At 44.6% G+C, this 24,465-nt stretch overlaps 1 protein-coding gene across 2 annotated transcripts in view; it reads right to left on the reverse strand.

The window, feature by feature from the left end:
- The window catches only part of NT5DC3 (5'-nucleotidase domain containing 3), a 402,542-nt gene that overhangs the window by 140,883 nt on the left and 237,194 nt on the right, over positions 1 to 24,465 (reverse strand). For both annotated transcript variants that reach the window (XM_085653247.1, XM_085653246.1), the window contains exon 9: positions 20,576 to 20,677. In XM_085653247.1, the coding sequence (XP_085509373.1) occupies positions 20,576 to 20,677 (102 nt within the window). The remainder of the gene's footprint in view (positions 1 to 20,575; positions 20,678 to 24,465) is intronic.

Genomic DNA, 24,465 nt, shown 5'->3' on the forward strand with positions numbered 1-24,465 from the left:
GATTTTCAATATCCTTAGAAAACATTGGAGGTTACTTTGTGAAATACCGGGCCTAAAGGATGAAATATCTAGGACACCCAGGGTCACTTACAGACGAGGCCAAAACCTGAGGAACCTATTATGCCCTAGTCTCCTAAAACTCCCAATTGGTTGACAGGGGGTCAGGGGGGTTTCTTTACGTGTATGAAATGCAGTGTGTGCAAAATGGGAAGAAATAGGACACGTATGTTCCAACACAACACTGGTAAAACACATAAGATCAAACACACCATTACGTGTAAAACCAAGTTTGTAACATATATATTGGGCTGTCCGTGTGACATCATCTATGTAGGCAGCACCAAAAGGGAACTCAAAGTCAGGATACAGGAACACCTGAGAGCGGCAGAGAAGGGTGATTCCAAATATCCCCTTACCACACATATGAAGGACAAAGGGCACAAGCCTAATGAATTGTGGTTCTTTGGGATAGACCACATACCACCATCCCCCAGGGGAGGAAACAGGGAGCTGGAATTAAGAAGAAATGAGGCTGGCTGGATATGTAGACTTCGATGTGTGGAAATGGGGCATAACACTGAATCTGAAATGCACCATTTTCTCTAAAATATATCAATGCTTTATGAATGTTGATTCAGGTTTATTGTATACTATCATGTGAATCCCCTGCATCTAACTGTCATCATTGTTAACCTTACTACCCCTGACTGCCATTTTTTGTAATGTTAATGACTTGCTATGAACTGCTATGTCGCTAGATTTTATGGTACCTGGGTGTTAATCTGTAACAAAGTAACCTATTATTTACTACAGTTACTATTTTCCAATCTTCCCTAATTCTCACAACAATAATTATGGCATCTCTTTTTGTTGATTTCTTAAGCTTAGAGGTCCCATGACTTTAATATGACTCATTACATGTACAGATCCGAATGATGAGCCAATCGCCCTTCCAACATGGCGACCATTTATGACACTTTACTGGTGAGCTGACGTTGCCTAGGATACCAACGTTTAAACCAACATAGGTTTTTTTACCCCTTGTGTACATTTGTTCTCATCTTTGAGCTTCAATATATGCTGGCCATGTGATAATAAGATACATGATTAGTTTCCTTTGAGCTTACGCGGTGAGCATTACCTTTCCAACATGGCCGCTAGACTTCATAGTGACAATATGATATGTCCGTTTCGCGGCACAAATGAAAAAACCATCATGCTTTCCGTCTTGATTCGTTGGGCACATTATTCTTTACTCTTTGGATCCTCACATATACCAACCTTGTGACAACGAGTTGCAATGTTAGCTCTCTCTGAAGTTCACATTATGAGCATTACCCTTTCCAACATGGCCACGGCGCTCCCTGCTTCTTGATTTACAGTGAAAATACGATATGTTTTTATCAAAACACCAGTAATAAACCGTTACGTGTTCCGTTCCTCATCGTAAACATTACCCTTCAATTATTAGTCTCTAATATATGTTACCAATGAGATACCAAGACATATTATTTATTTTCTCTGATGCTATATTATGCGCATCGCCTCTTCAATATGGCAACTTTGTTTACCATCTATTTTACATTGACGGTGCCGTGACCTTACTTCCGCTACTTCAAAGCGTGGAACTCAGGTGTTTTGGGTTTGTAATCCCTGAGCAATACTATTTAAACGTGCGAGTACAACCTCTGTTTGGTGCAGATCGCTGACGGATTAGGTTCCATCTCGGATACTGAATATGCGGAATCGGGTAGGTTTTATGCGGAACTTTAGATTATATCTCACCCCCTAGAATTGAGTTTACTTGATTCTGCATCTCTATAAATTTAAACCTTTGGCTCTTGGTTAAAACTTAGGGGCTTGTGGGATTTGAGTTATACTTTTATGACAATGTGACATGTTGCTCTTTTCACTTATTCCCTTTCTGCTGTTACACTAGGACTCTATTGAAAACATTATTCTAAACACACTAAGGATGGTGCTAAAGGGGACCATTCTAATAAAGTTCCACTCTATGTTGCTAGCTTGGTTGTATCTAGACCGACCTTACACCCTATAGGGCTAATTAGACCATTTTTACTAAATCAAGTTGTAATGTGAGTTCGCCCACACATAGTGAACGAGTGAGTTTGTTTGCGTATTATTATAATAATAAATCATTATGGTTCATCTTGTGTGATTGGACTGCCATGTTTCCACTTTCAGGCAACTTGAAGACTTTGGCTTTTGTCCGTATCATTGGACGAAATCTGACTTTGTATTATACTGAAAAAACGGGACCATCTGTTGTCACTTATCTGACATACACTCGCACTCTAACTGATACATTTTCTACCTTATGAATGTAAGTACAGATACTCCCATGGGGAGCTCTTCCTTTTTTATAAACATCTTTGGAGATATATACGGAATATATATTGACTGTAATGCTCACTAATGTGAATTATTAAACTCCCTTGTCGCTTTTCTCTTTGATAACTTCTTCCAGTCTAGTTCAAGGTCATCATAACAAATGACGTATTTACGTTACTTCGTTATTGAATGTCGTTACAAAATTCCTTTGTCTTATATCTTTTTACTTTGGCTCTCTTTTAGTGACGTTGAATGATGTTCTAGAAATTGCGCCGAATATAAATACACACCGGTATATTACTATTTACGGTGGGTACATCTTCAGGTCTCTCCCCTTTTCTAAACTTAACTGAGCCCATTAGGATACAATACGATGATGTTCACAATCCATAACCTTGTTATCTTTTTGTCCGCACTTTTTCGCATATATATTTTTTCTAGTAATTCTCTTGTCTCTGACTAAATACCAGCACAATTAATGCAGACTTAACTTAGGAATGAGCCTATCGTTGAAATTTGGAAACCAATTAAATTTTACAAATATATGCTTTCAAGCTGTTACATAATTTGACTCATGTTCATACATTGAGAGGTTGTTTTTATCCGGACTAGCCAAATGGAAAATGACGATCACGAATTTAGAACAACTGTTGGTTTGATGGCAGTTTTTTTAGCTTCCTTATGTCTTCTGAGTTTTGTTAAAAGTGATGTTTCCTTTTTTGTAATACTCATATGAATTTGTTTATTGTCATAGATTATGTTTGTTGTATGTAGTTTGGTTTGGTTAATATAATATGTGATTATTCGTGTTATTTATACATATTTTTTATATATGCACTTTTGCATCCCTGAAGAAGTCCCAAGTTGGACGAAACGCGTCGGCTGCTTTGGCTGTTCTTAATGTCAGTATAACAAATGAACAATAAAGAAGAATTTTTGAAAAAGAAAATACATCAAGTACATGGACTAATTTAATATAATTTACATTTGTGGAAGTGGTGCACCTTTTGCTGTTTGTTTTCACATCCTACAACAATTCAAAGAAGCAGGAGCACTCTAAGTTGGTAACACAAAAGAGAGAAAGAACTGTACAATCCAGCAGCTGTCATGATCGAGTTGTGTGCTGATAAATAGGCAAACAGTTTTAGTAATATAGGTGGACTTAGTGGGACATTTATTATAAGGTGCAGTAGGTTATGAGGCTGTAAGATAAGTGGATCTGCAAAGTATCTGGTGGATATTAGACTGCATATGTTTTTGTGATTATTTGATTAATACAGCTGCAAATGTAAACCATTTGCTTCTAAATGTGTGTGGGATTTAATCTAGTTCCAGAGGATTTCCCCTGGGTAGTGATATTGGATCAGATCATCTTAATTTTTTTCAATTAAGCAACTGAGGTACCGGAGGCATTTTTCAGGTAAGTTCTGAAGAGGATGGTTTCCTCGTTGTTTGTAGCAATCCCATATGAAGAGAAGAGAGACCCACAAATGGGTACACAAGTACAACATAGGGTGAAGGTAAAAAATGAATTCTAATACAGAGGTGGCAATAACACAAAAGTGTTGAGTAAGAAAAGAGAACATTTGCAGTGACAATGTAGTTTGACTTATGTGGTATATGCAGTTTTAGACATACATGCACAAATTGGCATTGATCACAAATACATGAACATATGCGGGATAAGACACTTGTAAATACTCATGCACACACAAATTAATACATCCACAGACGCAACAAACCAACATGCTTCTGTACATACAAACTGAACATACAGCCATCTACTCATGCATATAGTCCTATTGGCATTCTTACCTTCAGACCATCCTACCTATGTACACCCTCTCTTGGAGAACATCCGATATACATTCACCACAGGGTACACATCAGATGTACAGACACCGAGGTTCACACCCAAAGAAAACAGACATGCAGATCCATACACAGTGTTACACACACAGAATGGAATGAGACTACACACAAGCAGGGTAACACAGACACTGGATTGGCAGTGGCGTGGCACAGGAATAGAGGGGCAAATCGACAGATAGATGAATGAATAATTGGTTCATGAGAGACTCTGGCTCTATTTAGCACTTCCAAATAAGAAATCATATCGGAGTTGGAAAAAGTAGTTGAATTCTAGAGCCCATTTTTAGGTCTCGGCTCGAAGGCTGCGCTTGTGCAGTCTCGCTCCGAGATTTAATGTTAGGAGTGGGGCTTTAACCCGCCCCTTTTTTTTACCTCTTCTCCATTGGCAGGCCTCTGAAATACTGGTCAGCCATTGGAGAAAAGCATTGTCACTCCAAACAAGCCCCGTCTTTTTCGGATTCGGGGGCCTTGTTTTTTACTTTCTTTCTCTCCTCTGGAATGTAAACATTCCAGCCAATGGCAAGAGGAGAGAAAGAAAACACGCCACCGAATCCGAAAACGCCGCTGCGTTTCTTCGAGGCATTTCTGCTTGACCTCGGAGAAAGGCGGTGGTGTTTATGGCGTTAAGAGGTTGAATGATGTACAAAGCTACACATTTCCTTAAGGTGAAACTCAAGAGATCAGAAAAAGCTGCTTTACATCTAGCCAAGCACCACGGACAGGAAAGTTTACCCAGATCACAAAGACCTTCTAGCTTTACCTCTTGAAATGGATAGTGTAGAAAATGGAAATGCAGCTCAGATATGAACATTTTTGGGAAGGCATACTATACTGGCTTTAGAATACTTCTACATTCGTCACGGTAATGAAGCATTGTTGTAACGTACTGTGTGTAGTGCGAGCCCTGCTCCTGCCCAGGCATTTGTGTTCAGTGTGGCCAGTGTCCACCAAGCGGCGCCCGACCAGCCTCGGCTTCTGTCCGCGCATGCGCTCTGGCTGGTTCCAGTCGGCTCCGTTTCTGTTCCCAGGATTGTAAACCGAGGCCGCCGTGGGTCTGTTTCCGCCGTACAAGGAGCAGAGTCTCCTGGTGAGAGGAGGCCACAGCGGAGGCACGGCAGACTGAAGCAAGGATCCCAGGCATGGCCGTCCCTACGACGTTACTACCGATGCTGCTGCTGAGTGAGGTGACTGCCGGTGAGTTAAACCATACAGTGCCGATCGCACCCTACCCGCCTGCTCTGTGTTCATATGTCACCATCCCTGCTCTGTATGCCGTTCATATATCGATGTGCCTGATCCTCGCTTGTCTTCTGTGTTATCTACGTTGAATCCTGCCGGCCCTCCTCGTCTCCTTTTTTTTCCCGTATCTTACTTGCTAGAAGCACCCTCCCTGCCTGTTCTGTGTCTGCTCCGTCTTACTCTTTAAAGTGTGCTTCTGGCCATATCACTCGGTTTGCTTATATCTTGTTCATTTTATGTAATTATGCAGTTTCCTGCTTGCTCCTCGGTCTAAACACGGTCCCTCCAGGGGCCCTTCAGATGCCCTTGTTTTAACCAACTTCCAAGACGCGTGAAAGGTAAAACGTCAGACAAAAATCCTAATGCGATGTGTTCTGTTGGTAGGGATTCTGCCAGCTTTCGTGAGAGTGCCTCGGCGATCAGTGTCTCTGTTTCTCTGCTCTTGCATAAGGAGCGTTCCATGGTTAGTTACCTCTAGCATTTGAGAGAGATTAAGCTATTGACATTGTAAATAACAATGCCGTTTCTTTAAATGTTTTAAAAACAAAAACAAACAAAAATAATGTCATGAGCAATGCCAATAGCTCTAACTTTAACAATGCCGAGACCATTGCATTGTAAATGCTTGTTGGTATATCCCTGGAATAACCAATTCGTTTGGGTGATGGAAGACTTACATTTCCAGGCCAAGCCAAGCCAATACATGTATTCTTTGTAACACAGTTCAGTCTGCATGCATATCCAATCCATGGCCTCTTCAGTGTGACCAGGCATATGCTGCATTGCCATTCTGTAGCCCTTCTCTTTAACTCTAACGTGTTACCTGTAGAGTTCCTAGTAGTCTCCATGCACAGTGACCAATGTGTAAGCATTCCTGGGATTTTGTTAGGCAATTAGGCTAGTCCAATTAGGTCAAATTAAGAAAATGCTGCAAAGATATGTTAAAGGCAAATCCAGAACTAGAAACATGGTTGGCGTAGAAGTCGAAGCTTGGAAACCAGAGTTGCACATTACATGTTACATGTAACAAATATAATTTTATACACTGAACCAACATTTGATATTTGCAAATTAATTTTGTTTTCCTACTTCGAAAGGCGCATCCTATTAGCTTGGCAGTGTATTAGTGGGTAAAATAAATTTTTCCTTTAGGCTCCATGACTTTATGTTCTCACTTCAGCAGAAACCTGAAAGGCCCCTTGCAATACATTTAGAGGAAAAGTACACCTGCTGAACTTTGAAACGGATGTCAGGTCAGTCAGCACACCAATACTGAAATACAAATGTACATGGGCTGTGTGGCACCACTGCTGTTCCATTACTTACCTAAATTGGATGTAGTTCTACCAATGCCACCAATAAAAACTGCAGGTGCGAAATCAGACTGTGCACAGGCTCAACCCTGTTTCTAACAAATGACACTCACATTATTCCTTCGTCCAGCCTAAGCCTGTCATTTCACAGTTTCTCCTCTGGTAACATCTCCAAAACGATTTGGCATATTAATACTACCAAAACAAAAAGATGTACCCATACTGCGGTCAAAAAAGAAGAAAGACTAAAAGAAAAAAAAAAAACACTGACTGCATATTAATCTGAACTCTTTTCATCACTTTTAGCAAAGAAAATAGGCATTTTGAAAAATCACTCAAGGCAAAAACAACTTTAAATATTTAACTTTAGGCGCCTTAGTAGACTCCTCTTAACAGAGCTCCGCCACCAGCTTTGATAAAATAGTGGTTGCGGCGTGCTACGGGCTGTTACCAGATCCAACAATCTGGGGAACGCGCATGGCTCCCAAAAATGACGACCGCAGCAGAGCCCTGCCTGTAAAGGCCCTGGTGGGCAGAGCTCAGTGGATTCCACCCGAGCTGCCATGGTAGAGGGCCCCGCGAACAAAGCTGGTAAGCTCTGCTGTCATAATTAAATGAGTTGAGTGACTGGCGAACAGCAGGTAATATGGGCATTGCGCAGAGGCTGAAACTAGGCCCGGTGGGCAAAGACTGCATTGTAGGATCTGGGGAGTGCTGACGCGGACTCACACACATCTTTCACACTTAGAATTGCCAGGAGCACCTGGGCCCGCATCGATCGGAGTGGGAACCACGCTCCCCTGCTGGGTGACATTCAGATCTGGGGAAAATAAATTGTTGTGGGGCGAGGCCCCTCGGCAAGTCTCGCAAAATCTGCTGCATACACGAGGTGGCACCAGGCCTAGCAGGCCCCGTACATAAGCGCCCCAAAGGATAACTACGTGGGTTGAGTGAAGTAAATGTAGTGGGGCCCAGCGAAAGAAGCGATGCTGCACCCGGGGGAATTTTGGCACGAATGTCTGGGGACCTGGAACGGCGGCATAGGTGGCACCCTCGACTACCAGCCTCAAAAGGGGAGCCTACTACATTGTGGACACAAGTGACCTTCAGACCTCCACAGACACAATAGACTGCCCAGTGGTGAGCGGTATACGCTGTTGAATCAGAGCTGCATTGAGAAAGACAAGCCTCACGGGGGCCATCCTCACTAAAAAAAAAAAAGAGGGTGAGAGGGAAGCCCAAAGTCCGCATGCACGACCAGAGCAATGAATCCTCCTGTCACCGGCAGCAAGACACTCTACGGCAGAGGTCTTCAAACTTTTGGAGGTTGAGCCCCCCCAGCTGAATGGTTTTAGATATTGGGCCCCCCCACCACCTGACAAATTACTGGAATCTGGTACACTAAATAATCGACCGCCACCCGCATATCCCAGGCCATATCAGGCAGATAATGTTCAACACAATAAGAGTGTTTAGTAAACTGCAGGTTTGTGAGTGGGCGTGGTTAAATGGCACAGGCTTATTACACAGCTCAAAACTCAGTTTTCCAAGATAGCATGTGCACAAATTGTTTTTACTAGGATGCTTTGTTTTAAACACGACAGATTGAAAATAACACCACCAACATTAATGTGACAAGTGTGGCTGTTTTTCGCCACAGAGACGGTCAGTCTGTGGATGGATTTTTGCTACTGCCGTCATCAGGTTGTGCTCCACATCCAGAAATTCTAAAAGTGTTTACATCCAATATTCAGAGATAGTGATGTGTTTTCACTGTTGTAACACAGTAGCAGCCCACTAATTTATCAGCGAATAATATCTGTGAAATCTTTCAATTTCTCATATGTGAGGACCTGTTTTGATCTAAAGTAAACTTTATGGTTGTTGCATCAAACACATTTCTCTGCACATAGTAATAGACTCACATCAATCACATTAAAAAGAAATGAAAATGATAGTATTTACAAGTATCTGTTTGGGATTTATTCCAAGCCATCAGGGCAAAAATTATGAATTTGGGTGCAGATGCAAGTGCAGAGTGGGACGAATGAATGTATGGTTAGTGATGGGCTTGAGTGAGATTGCAGATTGAGCAGTGAGGGGGGACAGGTGAGTGAAGTATCACATAAGTGCAGGGTGAGTAATGTGCTCGTATCACTGCAGGGTGAAGTACAGGGTGACCAGCGCAAGTGCATTGTGAGAGCAGGTGGTGGAAATAAATAATGTGCTGATCTTGCAACAAACTTCCAGTCTTGTGATTAGGGTTGCCAGCTCATTAGATCGATGTCCCTGGCTGTACAAAAATAAACAGTCACCTAAAGAAGTATTTTCTGCACTTATCTGTGCATACTTCCAACAGCAAATATAAATAGAAAGCATTTTTAATTGTGTTCTGGGGCTGCCTGAATGATCCACGACTGATAATTCAAGGGAACAAAGACAGAAAAGTCACATTACAAATGAATACATACTATTTTGTTTATACCCCTATCATTGTCAAGATGAGGCATTTGCAGGCTCCTTAACCAACAAATCGCTGGTATTTTTCAATTGACAACCCTACTTTATAATCCTTTTCATGAAAAGCATTCTCACACTACAGCAGTAAATGTAAAATACAAATGTAAGGAATAGGCAGAGTGGGCACCCAGGGGATACTGGAACCAGAAAAAAAAAAACTTTGCCTCGGTAACCAGTTTCCAAAGGTATGTAAATATGCAAATGGTCTTTAAAGACCTGTGAAAAACTGGAGCGTGCCGGAGAGAAGGTTCCAGACACTGCCCAGCAGAGCTCACAGCAGCTCGAGCTGTAGAAGCCCAGAGACACACGACGGGGGGAGGGCTGAAGACCTTTTAGCCCTATGGGCTTTGCACGCCTGATGGTGTCCTACTGCTCCAAAATACAGCACAGCTCGAAAAGCGGGGGGCACAAATACAGAAGCGCAGACAACATCACACATTTAGGACATCACCTTTGAATGTGCAATGCATTGTGGGAATAGCATGTAAAACATGTTTAGAGCACATTTTACAACAAGAGTCTATGGGTGTTGCTGCCCCTCTGTCCTATACTGAAGGAAGATGTCCAGTAACTGAAAGCAAGACAAACTGTGTCACTATTACTCTCCTCCCCTTTTCTCCCAGTATTTCTCAGGTGCAGGCCTTGGATGCTGGTAATTACACCTGCATTGTCTCCAGCCAGGCGGGCGTAGCCTAGAGGACATTCATCCTTCTGGTCCAGAGTAGGTGCCGGTCGCACTTTATTGGATGACATACTTAAGTATGAAAGTCGTACGAGTAGAATAAATAGAATGGTTATAGAAACCTCAGCCAGAAGCAGTGGAAAGGATGGGGTTCTCTGTGATTGTCCAATTATTCCTGTAGAGCAGGCAAACGATTTAACGTTCTGATAAATTTTGAAATCCCTGGATTTCGGGTGGCGCAGGTGTAGCCTCGGCTGATGTTATTTACTTATTTAAGTATTGAATTTCAGTGATGGTATCTTGTCACCTTTTGGCACTTTGAAGCACTTCAAGACAATGCGAGAAACAAAAAATGTGCAAACAGATAGAACTAGGTAAATTTAGACATTCATAGCAGGCACACCGTGCATGGCGTGTTGAAGGTGGAAACAGAGGACATGCGTAGCAGTATAATCAGTGGAACTCCAGTGTGTGGTTTATGTAAAGTGCCATGCTGGAATTTAAGTCGTCAAAATCTGAGGTTCAAGCTCTCTTAGCGCAGAATTTGTAATTCTAAATTTGGCAAAAACACTGTTTTCTGCAGATTTTGAAGTTACCACAGCCCTGGAATGATAATCAGGGGCATTGATACCACAGGAGAAGCCTGTATTAGGACTTTGACTCCTTTCTGGGAAGAGCTAACCGTCCCAGGACAGGGTTAATTCCTAGAGCTGAAATGTTTGTTGCTTTCGGTTTCAAAGCAGATGATACTCCTTGAATCCCACTGCAGCTGAAGCATTTCAGCTCTAGAAATTAACCCTGTGCTGGGACCATTAGCTCTTGATAATACAAAAACCACGTGGTGCCCCATCTATTTCACCTCCCTCCCCCCTACAGCCCTTCGTTACCGCCGAACCCCGCTGATTGGTTGCTGCTCCGTAGTTCTCCAATCAACTTAAGACAGTGGAAAACAAACGAAAGAGTTTAGGGTGGAGTGCGTGCCCCCCCTGAGATGGTGTCGCGCCTCTGCCCCACAGACTGAAGAACTCTGCTCTACGGCATGCAGAGGGAGGGCCACAGTCTAGGGTGTTGAAGGGACACACAGGGGTTGCTGGGAGATCTACCTTAAGACCCTCACCTGGCCATATCACCCTTCCAGTAGCTCCTTACAGGGATCTGTACTGGCCCCCAACAACCCCAGTATGTTACAGGCTGAAAACCTGATGGCACATAGTGGGCCACTGTTTGTCAGTGAAGCCTTGGAAACAAGCCACAGGACTCTAAACTGGTGTGTGGAGTCCTTAAAGTAGAAAGCCATGCTAGCCAGGACCTAGCGACCGCCGACATACCATGTGGGAGTGGAGTCTCCCAGTTCTTGGTGACACTCAACCCAACCTTTCCTACAGCTGTCCCCCTCTCACTGTTGGTGGACTCTGCAGGGCGTCACCAAACGGGGAATACCACAGATCACAAACTAAGCGAGACTACTGAATTCAGGACCAGACACAGGAATTTGGCTTCCCAGCTTTATAGCTACAGACCCCTGCAGCTACTTGAGGCGAACATAGCCGCTCACCGCAGGAGCAAGAAGGAGAACACCATTAAGCACATGCTAACTAAATCCCCATCTAAAGAGTCAGATCAACACAGTGACACCTCCCCACGGGAGTCCTTCTCTGCGGACAGTACTGCCTCCGACTCTGTGGGCGAGGACACCCTGGTCACCCAGGTCTTTTTGGAGAACCTCTTTGGCACCCTGGGGGAAGACATTGCGGCTATTAAACAGCAAATTGTGAAAGATGTCAAGGACCTTAAAAGAGAAGTAGGAGAACTGGGACAGAGAGTCAGTACTCTTGAACAGGTCAGTGGCACGTTCAAGAAGGCAACTGATGCCCATCAACGTGAGCTGCTATAACACAGACAGGAACGCTGAGCCGCACTATCAGCTGGAAGGCCTTGAAAATAGATTTCAGTGCTCCAATCTCAAGATTAAAGATGTCCCGCTCCAGGCAGATTCATGAAAATTGGAGGACTACGTCATTAGGCTATTCCACCATGTATCGCTGAATCTTGCGGAGCAGGACATTACACTGGATCGCACCCACAGAGCAAGCTGCCCTGCTAAGTCTCCTGGCATGCCCCAAAACAATCTGACTTGTCTCCACTATTAGAGGCAAAAAGAATCTATACTGGCAGCTGTCCAAGATCAAAATGCCATTGACTTTGAAACGTCCTGTTGAACCAGGGGCTATCCCCCACACTTTGCAATGCTGTAGAGTGCTGAGGTCTGTCAGAATGTTTTACAAACATGAAGGATTCAAAACAGGTGGGGGCACCCCTTCTGCCTTACGTTTGTATGAAACAAGGAGTAATGGAGTGTGCGCACTCTGGAGGAAGCCAACGCACTATTAGATATATAAAAGTGCAGGATGCCAAATTCACCTGGGCCCCCCACGGAGCTACTCTCACTCTTTGTCTGGCACATGGCGCTCTGCGTGCCCGAAAATAAAGCAGCTTAGCAAACCCATAGAGACATAAAATCACAAGGAGAGGGCAGCCCTCCTACACCAAGTTCAACACTAGGAAAGAAAGTCTGAACCAGACAATGACCAAAAGACGGACCTCTTGGCGTGCCTCGGCCCGTGGCTCCTGCTCTGCTACACACAGGCTTGTTCGCTTGTCTGATCAAGTAAGGGATAGCCCAGAGACCAGGTTCTGTCATTTTCAGAGGCGGTGCTCTGCATATACCTCAACTGATGCACAGACATTCCTGGCAGCCCCAGCATGGACCCCATCTACACCAGTTATTGTGATCCCAGGATAGGAACGCTTCAGTTATGTTGATTATCGTTCTGTTTTCCACCCCCCATGCATGGCACCTCACATCCAGACTTGCCTGCACATGCTTAGAACACACCATTTGAACAACCAAAGGAACAGCTGCTACACTCCTAGCATGTTTGCCCCCCACATGATCATCTATGCTTTGACATATGGGCAAAATAATCAGCTATAATGTTAGGGACTTTAACATGCCGGTGAAGAGCTTGGCCCTCCTATCTATTCTAAGGGAATTATAGTACGATATCCAGAGACGTTTTAAGTCATGGGCAAAGTGGGCTCTGGTCCAGGGCCCAAACCTTCAAGGTGACCCCTCACTTAAGCTTTTGAGACCGTCCCGGACTGTCTAGAATTTTAAACGTACTTTATTTTCTAGACAGCGCAGGCTGTCTGGTCAGCTCCCCCCTGCCTGAGAGAGAGGATTAAAGGAAAATACCTGCTTGATCTGTATATATTCAACAAGCACTCTAACCTTTAGGTGTGCATATGCCCAATCCAACTGCCCAGTCCTCCATCTTAATTCAGCATGTGCCAACTCTGTAAAGTGAAGATAGTCACTGTGTGCTTCCTCTGTGATTGCATCGTCCTTGTGACGCTACTAACACTCGTTTCAATCACAGCTTGCTGCCTCCTGAGTCAGAATACCTCTCTCACACAGCACAGGCTGTGCAGTAAATAAATCCCCCCCATCAGCACTGTATGCCCAAATGGTGATGACAGACTAAGTACAACACACATGGTAGATATAAGGCTTGGTCGGACCAAAAGTCTTTCTGCTTTTCTGGAGAATAGACTATTTGCCATTGTGCAGTGCAGAGCGGCATCATTTGCTCCCTCCATGACTGCACTGTCAACATGAAGAAGCTGGTGGGTACCAGGCTAGTACCACTTGAATCAGTGTCCCTGCTCCTCAAGGAGCAGGAACCAAAGTTGAGTAAACAAAAAAGTATCCTCCATATGTACAGGTCAAAAAGGTGAAACACCAGTCCACTGCAACACGCACCACATGCAGCAGGCTTGTTTACACCAATTGTCTTTCTGCTTCTCTGGTGATGAGAAACACTGTTTGATCCAAGATTGGGCCAGGTCCTGGGCAGGCCAAAGAAGAGGGCTTTCAAGAATTGTTCCGCGTAGGGGGCCCCCAAAATAGGTTTGGCCCGGGGCCCCCAAAATCCTTAAGATGTCCTTGGTAATATCTGCATTTTTCGATAAACACATCTCCTTAAAGCAGACTGGAGGTGCTTGCGATCCCGATGGTTCGATTGCCGTATTCTTCCATCCTGCAAGGGGAAGAAAGCATGGGCAGTGGCCTTACTGGCCCCACACTTTCTGGTAAAAGTAATGCAGACACAGGCGGAAATACCTGGGATGCTCCTGTCCCTGCGCATTGCCATGAAGATCTACATGTTTACACTAGGTAATATATATTCCCCAAAGGAACACCAGGAGGCCTTCATCCTTGACACCGTGAGACGGGTGATGGCTACCACTGATGCGGACGTCCTTATTGGGACATGGGGGGGGGGGGGGGGGGGGGGGGGGTGGAGGGGAGACCTATCCTGGTCCCTGGCTCCAAAGTGTAGGACAGGCAGGTGCTCTTACATTGCCGGGCCTCCAAAGGTTAGCGAACTATGGGCTAAAGGACATATGGTGCACGCGACATCCCACAATGAGGGATTATGACTTCTAAGCAGCCCATCAGACATACACCAGGATAGAGTTCTTCTATACATCCCCGTGCCTCTCTGCAGCCACCATGACTGTGACAATACATTTGGCTACCCTTTCAAATAATTCTCCTGTCTGCATCACGCTTTACTTGCCAGGCTTCACACCTCCACACCGCACTTGGCACCTCAAACACAAACTCTTGACATACGAATCAACCATATCTGAGGTCAATGAAGCCATTCACACCTTTTTAGACATCAATGACACGCCCGACACATCCATAGCTTTGTTATGGGGCACTTGGAAGGCAATGATTTGGGCCGCCTTATAGCTATCGCCGCTTGACTCAATAGGGATAGAAAGAACAAGCAGATCTGCCTGCCTTGCGTAAACAACTTTAGGCACTAGATATGGACAGGGTGGAGTATGTCCTTCGGTGTACTAAGCAAAAATATTATGCAGAGGGCAACAAAGCGGGCCGCCTAGTGGCTCACTGCCTATGGGCTAAGGCCTTTAAACGATGAGTGGCTTAAATTGAGTAACCGCAAGGCGCCAGACACCAAGACGAGCAAATTGCCCAGGCCTTTCAACACTTCTGTGCCACTTTATTTTCAGCTAAGGCCCTTGAGAGGGAGGATGCAGAGTCCTTCTTGGCACAGGTCCTCTTGGACAGTATCCCTAAAGATGACTCCTCGAAACTAGACAGGGACATTCACAATGAGGAGGTGCTTGAGATTATAAGCCGACTGCAACCAGGCAAAGCCCAGGGCTATGAAAGTTACACGTCTGTATTTTATAAAATATTTGCAGCACTCCTAACTCCTCTCCTTATGTGCCTTTACAACTCATTCAGCATGACCGGTAACCTCTCAGACACCATGAAAACATTTCAGTAATCCCAAAAGAGGGTGAAGACCCTGTATTCTGTTCCTCCTACTGAACGATTTCTTCATTAAATGTTGACGCCAAGATCTTTACTATCATCCTGGCAGCCAGCCTTGCCCCATACATGTAGACTCTGGTGGATCCTGACCAGGCTGGGTTCATACCCAAGAGAGGCTGCAGTAATAACACCAAACGCCGCGGCCACCTCCTAGAAAAAAAAATCCAGCACTCCTGTATACTATCCCTTCTGTTATCAGTCAAAGCCAAGAAGGCATTTGACCTAGTGCACTGACCATAACTTCAATAGGTGCTCAGTAAAATCGGCCTTCGGGCAGTGGTTCCATCGCTGAATCTAGTGCAGCTATAAAGACCTCACGGCGAAAGTTAGGGTCAATGCCCTGATGTCGCAACTCTTCAGCACCGCTTGAGGCACCTGCCAGGGCAGCCCCTGTCCATACTTCTCTTTGCCCTTTACATGCTGCCATTTGCAGAAAGAATCCGCATGAATCCAACTATCACAGGTATATGCATGGGGTGAAGAACACAAGCTTGCCCTATATGTGGATGATGTTATGCTTGCCCACACACACGATTAATTCTCTATCCCTACTAATGAAAGAGTTAGAGGTTAGAGGCACTTGGAAAAGCATCAGGTTTGAATGCCAGCATTCAGGAATCACATACACTTAATCTTACTGTTCCAAAGACTGACTAACTGACTCATGCGCATCTTCCCATTTACCAGGCACGCCCAAGGGGTTGTATATCTGGGCCTTAACATTCACTCTAAACCAGCACACACCGAAGACAGTAACTATGCAGTGCTCCTATCCACTGCTCCCTCTGATCTCCTTTCTTGGAAAGGTTACGCCCTCCCCTTGGCTGCCAGAGGGCGTATCCAACGGAATAGGATACTTTATGTCAAGCAGACGCTGCCATTGCAGCGTCCCCTGCATACACACTGAGCAAATTGCACCACCTTATCGAGGACTACATATGGCGGGTAAAGAGGCCAGCATGGCGAAAAAACTGTCACACAGTTCAGCAGCGAGTGAGCTGGGCATTCCACATTTCACAGGATACTGTCAGGTGGTGCAGCCCCGTTATTTAGTGGAGTGGGCTAGACCTCATACGGAGAAGTACTGGTGCTTTATAGATCAGGCAGTACCCGGGAACCATATCTGGAAGGTGCCATAGCTGCTCAAACACCATAGGCCACCCGGGGTGTATATTTCCCCTATGCTCAGGGCGACGATGGGTACGTGCAAATATCAAGGGAACTATCCACCCGCATCTCACCCCCAAACTCTGATAATAGGGAACCCTGACTTTGCACCTTCATATCAGGAGATAGCCTGCTGCCATTTTGCAAATGCCAACTGTAAAAGAATAAGCAACATTTTTGGTCAGGATGGGCTGATGGATTTTGCCCAGATCCGCCTTAGCTATGATATCCCCCCTCACCGCACACTGTCAATATGTAGTGATCAGTCATTAAGTAACACAACCGCCCATACGTCCACACACTAGTCAACCCCTCCTGCCATTCGCAAATTGACTACTCACCCGGTACACAGAGAAGTGCCTTCTATCCGATATCTATTCCTTTCTCAATGCCCCACTGTCCCACACCAAATCAGCATCACAGCAACAATGGTAATTGGAATGTTAACTTCCTTTTACCCCTAAGCTTGCATACTACTGGTATTAAAAGTGGAAGCAGGGCAGGGATGCAAACTGTTGGAGAGAATGCCGGCACACTGACACATTTCCTCTGGCACTGCCCCAAACTGCAGCAATACTGGGCTGAGGTCCTAGCCGCCATTAATAAGATGTAAAATACTGATCTCCTACAGATTCCCAGCTATATATTCCTAGGCCTTCCTAACGCCCTGACTTACCCTTTGAGATCGGCGAAGGGACGAACTATTACCTTGGCCCTTTGCACAGCCAAACAAGTCATATTGTTGCGTTAGGGAACAGCAAAAACACCTACACAACTCAACTGGCTATATAAGCTATGGGAAATTTTTAGCATTGAAAAATTGATGGCGGTGGTTGACCAGAAGATGCCACAATTTGATATGGTCTGGGTCCCTTTTTAAAAATTCCTCCCCCACAAATTCAGGGAATTAACATGCCCCGCATACTTGCACATACTACGCCTCACTCCCACAGAGCAATATGCTGAATGAGACAGCACTGTGTGGACTTCTTACCCACTCCTAACTCACGTCTCAAGCATTGTGAATGCCCTCTTTATTGGTGGTTGTCGAGCAGGCCTTATCTGCCCTCCGGATCCCCCTTTCCCTCTTCTACATATACTCCCCCTCCCTTTCCCAGTCACTTTCTCCCTCCTCTTCTTGTCTCCCATTGTCCCTCACTGGCCAGTGGATGTAGGTGAGATGCTGTTGTAATGTTTATTTTTAAAACTAATAAAATGGATATAAACCTAAACATATAACTTCTTGTATAAGTTAAAACATCTATTTACAAAATTATTTAAAATCCCATAACAGATGCCACTTTAAAATACCATGTACATTATTGGACTCATTTTTTTAAAGGCAACAACACTTCACAGAATGCTGCAGCTCAATGATTAAGAAAATGTAGGTAACCTGATGGGACAGTCCAGGCTGGACTGTTCCTACTGGAGCAGGACCAAAGCTGATTTGCTGGCTGGTTTCTGAGGTGCCACAGTAGGTAAGAAACAATTAACTGGGCTGAAGCTCAGAGTATTTACCAGTAGCTGAGATTCATTCAGACAATCCATCCATCACTAATTTGTTTTCCTCAGTGCGATGTCCTAGGTCAAATGGGTGTGCCTAGATGTGTTCCTGCGTTACAACAAACAAATGATGGACGGAATGCTGACAATGCAGACATTCTCCCCCAGTCAAGAGATCTGGGTTAAATCCATCGTTCTTTTGTCCACTACGCCACCCCAGTTTAGACATGGCCATATGCAAATCAGTCTTGACCCTGTGCCTCATGGGAACAGTCCAGCCCGAACTGCCAAGCCATGTCTTCCCTGGACCGGAATCAAGCATCCTAGGACCGGTTTCTGGCTATCAGCCGTCATCAGCCAGGATAGCTTGACTCCAGTGGCGTAGTGAGCACGGGTCCCACGTCTGGGAATACCCATCCCACTTAGGGCAAAAAGCGTTACAACAAACAAATGATGGACGGAATGCTGACAATGCAGACATTCTCCCCCAGTCAAGAGATCTGGGTTAAATCCATCGTTCTTTTGTCCACTACGCCACCCCAGTTTAGACATGGCCATATGCAAATCAGTCTTGACCCTGTGCCTCATGGGAACAGTCCAGCCCGAACTGCCAAGCCATGTCTTCCCTGGACCGGAATCAAGCATCCTAGGACCGGTTTCTGGCTATCAGCCGTCATCAGCCAGGATAGCTTGACTCCAGTGGCGTAGTGAGCACGGGTCCCACGTCTGGGAATACCCATCCCACTTAGGGCAAAAAGCGTTACAACAAACAAATGATGGACGGAATGCTGACAATGCAGACATTCTCCCCCAGTCAAGAGATCTGGGTTAAATCCATCGTTCTTTTGTCCACTACGCCACCCCAGTTTAGACATGGCCATATGCAAATCAGTCTTGACCCTGTGCCTCATGGGAACAGTCCAGCCCGAACTGCCAAGCCATGTCTTCCCTGGACCGGAATCAAGCATCCTAGGACTGGTTTCTGGCTATCAGCCGTCATCAGCCAGGATAGCTTGACTCCAGTGGCGTAGTGAGCACGGGTCCCACGTCTGGGAATACCCATCCCACTTAGGGCGAAAAGCGTTACAACAAACAAATGATGGACGGAATGCTGACAATGCAGACATTCTCCCCTAGGATGCTTGATTCCGGTCCAGGGAAGACATGGCTTGGCAGATAGGGCTGGACTGTTCCCATGAGGCACAGGGTCAAGACTGATTTGCATATGGCCATGTCTAAACTGGGGTGGTGTAGTGGGCAAAAGAACGATGGATTTAACCCAGATCTCTTGACTGGGGGAGAATGTATGCATTGTCAGCATTCCGTCCATCATTTGTTTGTTGTAACGCTTTTCGCCCTGAGTGGGATGGGTATTCCCAGACGTGGGACCCGTGCTCACTACGCCACTGGAGTCAAGCTATCCTGGCTGATGACGGCTGATAGCCAGAAACCGGTCCTAGGATGCTTGATTCCGGTCCAGGGAAGACATGGCTTGGCAGTTAGGGCTGGACTGTTCCCATGAGGCACAGGGTCAAGACTGATTTGCATATGGCCATGTCTAAACTGGGGTGGTGTAGTGGGCAAAAGAACGATGGATTTAACCCAGATCTCTTGACTGGGGGAGAATGTATGCATTGTCAGCATTCCGTCCATCATTTGTTTGTTGTAACGCTTTTCGCCCTGAGTGGGATGGGTATTCCCAGACGTGGGACCCGTGCTCACTACGCCACTGGAGTCGAGCTATCCTGGCTGATGACGGCTGATAGCCAGAAACCGGTCCTAGGATGCTTGATTCCGGTCCAGGGAAGACATGGCTTGGCAGTTAGGGCTGGACTGTTCCCATGAGGCACAGGGTCAAGACTGATTTGCATATGGCCATGTCTAAACTGGGGTGGTGTAGTGGGCAAAAGAACGATGGATTTAACGCAGATCTCTTGACTGGGGGAGAATGTATGCATTGTCAGCATTCCGTCCATCATTTGTTTGTTGTAACGCTAGATGTGTTCCTGAGCTCACTGTACCATAGGACTCAACCTGTACCCTACTGACGAGGCCCAAATAGGCCGAAACGGATCTGGTTTTCATGTGCTCCTGTTTAGAGAGAGTCTGACCTGCAGTTTGTTCTGGACTATTCCTATTGGACAAGGACCATGGCCAATTGCCAATACTGATTCCTATCTGAGGAGGTATGGTGGGCAAAAAAAGTAAAGCAGAAGACGATGGACTGGATTGCAAGAGTAATTACTAACGGTTGAGATTAATCCAAGCAATCCTCGCATCAAAATATTTTCCTCAGCATGCCAATAACTAGAATAGCCATTAAAATATCCATCCATCCATCCATTTCATAGCTTCCCAGGAATATTGGATCCGCTTAGATTATTTCAATGCCATAATCTCAGGAGTGACAGATTAGGAGCATAGTCATTTCAGCACCCACTTCTGGTTCCACCTTGTAAAAACAAACCTCTTTAGCCATTGGATATTTACCTTCGTTTATCGTTGAAGAAGTTTGGTTTGTCGGCCTGCACGATTACAACATCGAAAAGGTCTCTCCAGTCCTTTCCAACAATGAAATTCATGCCTTTGTCTCTGCAAAGGAAAACATCCATGTGTTATTACAGAAGCGCTGCGTAGTAACAGTGTTTATGAAATCTCACAATGCAAAAACATGTTAAGTTTCGTCATGCTTGTAATCCCTAAATATCAAAGAGGTTTTTTACTTTCAATCCAAGGAATTCGAACTTTGAACTTTCCAATTTTAAAACAGATGTTAAATAATGCCATTACAAAGTTTGTTTTAAAAACATGATTACACTGATACTTCAAAACCGCAACAGACTGAAAAAGAAGGTTCTATGGTGACAGCAGCAGTTTGAGCACGATTCAAGCATTCCAGTGGGTATCAACTTCACTTGCCCCTTTTTTGTACCTCTTACATCAATGGCCAATGCATTCGTTCTTCAGCCATTTAAAGACAGGAGTATATTCCACATGTATTTATCCAGCATCCTTAATTTGTATAGCTTGTTGGAAGATCTACTTGGTCTCTGGTATTCTCTTTGTTGTTTATGGTGTAAAGACCCTGGGATTATTCAGCTGGTCACTGTGTGTTAATAACCCGCTCGTGGTTCAATGAAGAGGGTGTCGTTGGTCTATGCTGCTTTTACAATACTAACAGACGAAGAAACTGTGACTAATCCTAGATGTTAGAGGCCAAAATTCAGAAACAAAAAAGGTGAGGCAAATAAACACGAAGGAAGAAGCTTAAATGATCGAGGTGCACAAACCTGGAACACAGTAATCCAGCTACTCCGAGACCACATAACCGACCAGAGATTCAGGAAGAAGTTGAAAACCTAATTATTGGGGTGGCGGGGGGGGGGGGGGGGGCAGCGGATTCTATACAGGATCAAGCACCAGTCCCTGTAGACTGACCTTTCCTACAAGAGAAGAGAAGCAAATCCATCTAATTGATCAGACAACTGGACAAACGACTGGACTAATAAACTTCCCCAGTGCTTGGTGTCAGGCGGCTCTAATAATTCCATCCCTGTAGATAGGGCTTAAGAGGACAACACGACACATTGTAGCATTCTTGAACCATCATTTTAGGTTCGAGCCTTTCAGAATTTTTAATCTGAGCCTATGCACCAAACAAGCTTTAAGTGTGACATATCAAGAATATAGTTGAGACAGGAAACTTCAAATTCATAAATAATTTCAGACTCAAGTCATTATTGCAAATTCTGTCCAAAGCCACTACTGTTAATCTTGGTGACACTTGTAAGCCAGCACACAGACAGTTGTGGCTTAGCTAGCATTGTATCGCTTCAGTGTGGAAATACTCTACGGCAACCAATGTCGTGTGAAATGTACTATAAAGTGTCAGAGGTTTTGCAGGGCTGCCTGAACTCCTACTATGCTCTCATGCAAATCTTACCTGTTTTCTAGGACCTGTCCTGTACGCCCTTTTTCTGATACAGTTGACATCCTTACTCCACTTGCCCCTTTTTTATTTCAATCACTATATCTTTGATGACACTTAATGATTTCAGAACTGCATCTACTGTGAAAACTGTTCTTGTTCATTGAAAGGATTCTCATCTTTTTCTGCAGTGTGCACAGAACGTTATTATCGTCCCATTACTGTAAAAACTATACAACATCCAATTGGTAATTTATCAATTCACTTGATTTTTGCTAACATTTTATATAAAGCATCTAGAATTTCTCTTACACTCTAATCCTGTAAGGCTGGTCTCTTTTAATGTAGTTCAGACCAAAATAGCATCTCTTTAACTTATCTTCAATCAATACAGGAAACATACTCAATCTTTTCCTGGTATGGGGCATCATCTCCATCAAGTACTATATTACTTCGGAGTATAATTTTTTAACTACTATTGCATGCTATCAATGGGATCCAAATCAGATCAGCCCGGGTCTTGCCACGACTAATTATCGAACATTACAAAAATATGTCTTGCACTATCATTTATATCTCAAACTACTTTAGCAGACTTCATTTTATCTCATCTGTACTGCTTGCCTGTTTATATTGATTTTCCTGGACTAGTCTCCATTCATTCCAATCCATCCTTCATTGTTCAGCTCAAACGCTCTATAGGTTTTTGCATTCGCTGAACATGTCTTCTTATGAGGCTATCATTTGCACTTCAATTGCATTGCTTCACAAGAATGTTATCAATGATGCCATGGAACATATCATAAGTGATGTAATATGGGAGGAAATTAGCAATGATAGGCGAAGGCACAGGTTATAGTTACTTGAGATAACTATTATTGGTGAATTGCAGTGGTTTTATTTGTTTAAAAGGGTATGTTTTAACTCACATTTTCACCTTACTATAACGTTAAGTCCAGGAGTAGGGAGAGTTCAGCAGGCTGTGTCCAAGGTATTGTTGTCGCCAGGGACCCGCTGGGTGAAGCTGTCCACGATTATGTCAAACTTAGATAGAGAAAATCTGGATTTCCAGACAGAGGAGGTCGTCGCAATAGATGGGGTGCGGGTCGCTGTGGAGCCCAGTGAAGATGTTTACCTTCGGACATGGACAACGTTTTGGCAGTCAAAAACCTCAAGCAGGACGAAGCTGCAGTCTGTGGGCAAAGACGGCTCCACGAGGCCTGATACTGTCGCTAAGAGGTCCAGCTGAAAAGGAATCGCTGTTGCTGAGAAGAACATAGCTGGAGTTACAGCAAAGTCAGGCTATCCAGCGATGAACCTTGGGTGGATCGGCTGGCAAGTAGGTCCTGGAATTCTGTCAGTTATCCAGGAAGTATTTAGAAAAAATTTTTTAAGTTGCAAAATAGTTTTGGGTTAGGCGGACGCAGCAGCTCTAACACCACTTCCAAGGGTCCAGGACCTGGGCAGCACCACTGGGGGGATGGGGGGTTAGGACTCACTCCAGCCATGGCCAGGTGCAGGGTTCGAGGACTCGGAAGCTTGTTATATCCCTGTAGCCAACCAACTAACCCTTGGTGTCACTTCTGGTGGTCCTGGGTTTAAGGAGATGGTCCAGCTCTCCTTCAAGCAGCAAGACAGTTGTTCAAGCAGCAGGGCAGTCCTCTGGGGGATCAGGGCAGTCGTCGGAGTCAAGGCGGTCCTTCTGAAGGCTTCCACAGTCCAGGAGTATACTGAAGAGGGGTTATGAGGGGTCAATATTTATGCCTGGTGCAAGTCTATGAAGTAGGGCGATTTCCTATTCTACCCGCACATTTCCTCCTGGAAAGGCCTTCCCTTCCTCTGCCAGTGCTCCAAGAAGTCTGATTACAAAAGGCTTGTGTCAGGGTCCTTCGAGTGTGCTGGAGGCAAGCCCTTTGAAGTGAAAGTGGGGCAGGGACCAGCTTCACCCCCAGTCATCCAGGCTGTACTGTACTGTACTGCACACACCTCCACCATTTTTTGTTACTGCCTTTGAGGAATACAGAAAGCTCAACAGTAAAGCCATTCACAGTTGTGTGACCCAGGACACTGGTAGCAGGCATTAAATGGTTAGGCAGGAACATTTTAAGGATGTATGGGGTCCTGGCAAGCTAAATTTTGGGACTCCCTGTTTGGAACAACTTTGAAGTTATAATCCTCCTTCAGTACATGTAAGACTTTGTGATCCAAAACAATAATGAATAATATGTTAAACATCAAAAACTGAGGATGGAAAAAACAGCCAAAAGCTTAAGCTGCCAGTTGTACACTGATCCAAAAGTACCAAAAGAAAGCTTCAAGAAGTACTGATAAAGCTATTTCATTTTGCATTTTTGGACTAGTGCTTATTATTATTTGCACATAATACTTAAAACTGTAGCTTTATTTGCTGAATATTTGTAATCACAAATATAGTCCCTTTCACAACTGACAT

Source organism: Triturus cristatus, chromosome 4_1 (genome assembly GCF_964204655.1).
Source record: "Triturus cristatus chromosome 4_1, aTriCri1.1, whole genome shotgun sequence".
NCBI classification, from domain to species: Eukaryota; Metazoa; Chordata; class Amphibia; order Caudata; family Salamandridae; genus Triturus; species Triturus cristatus.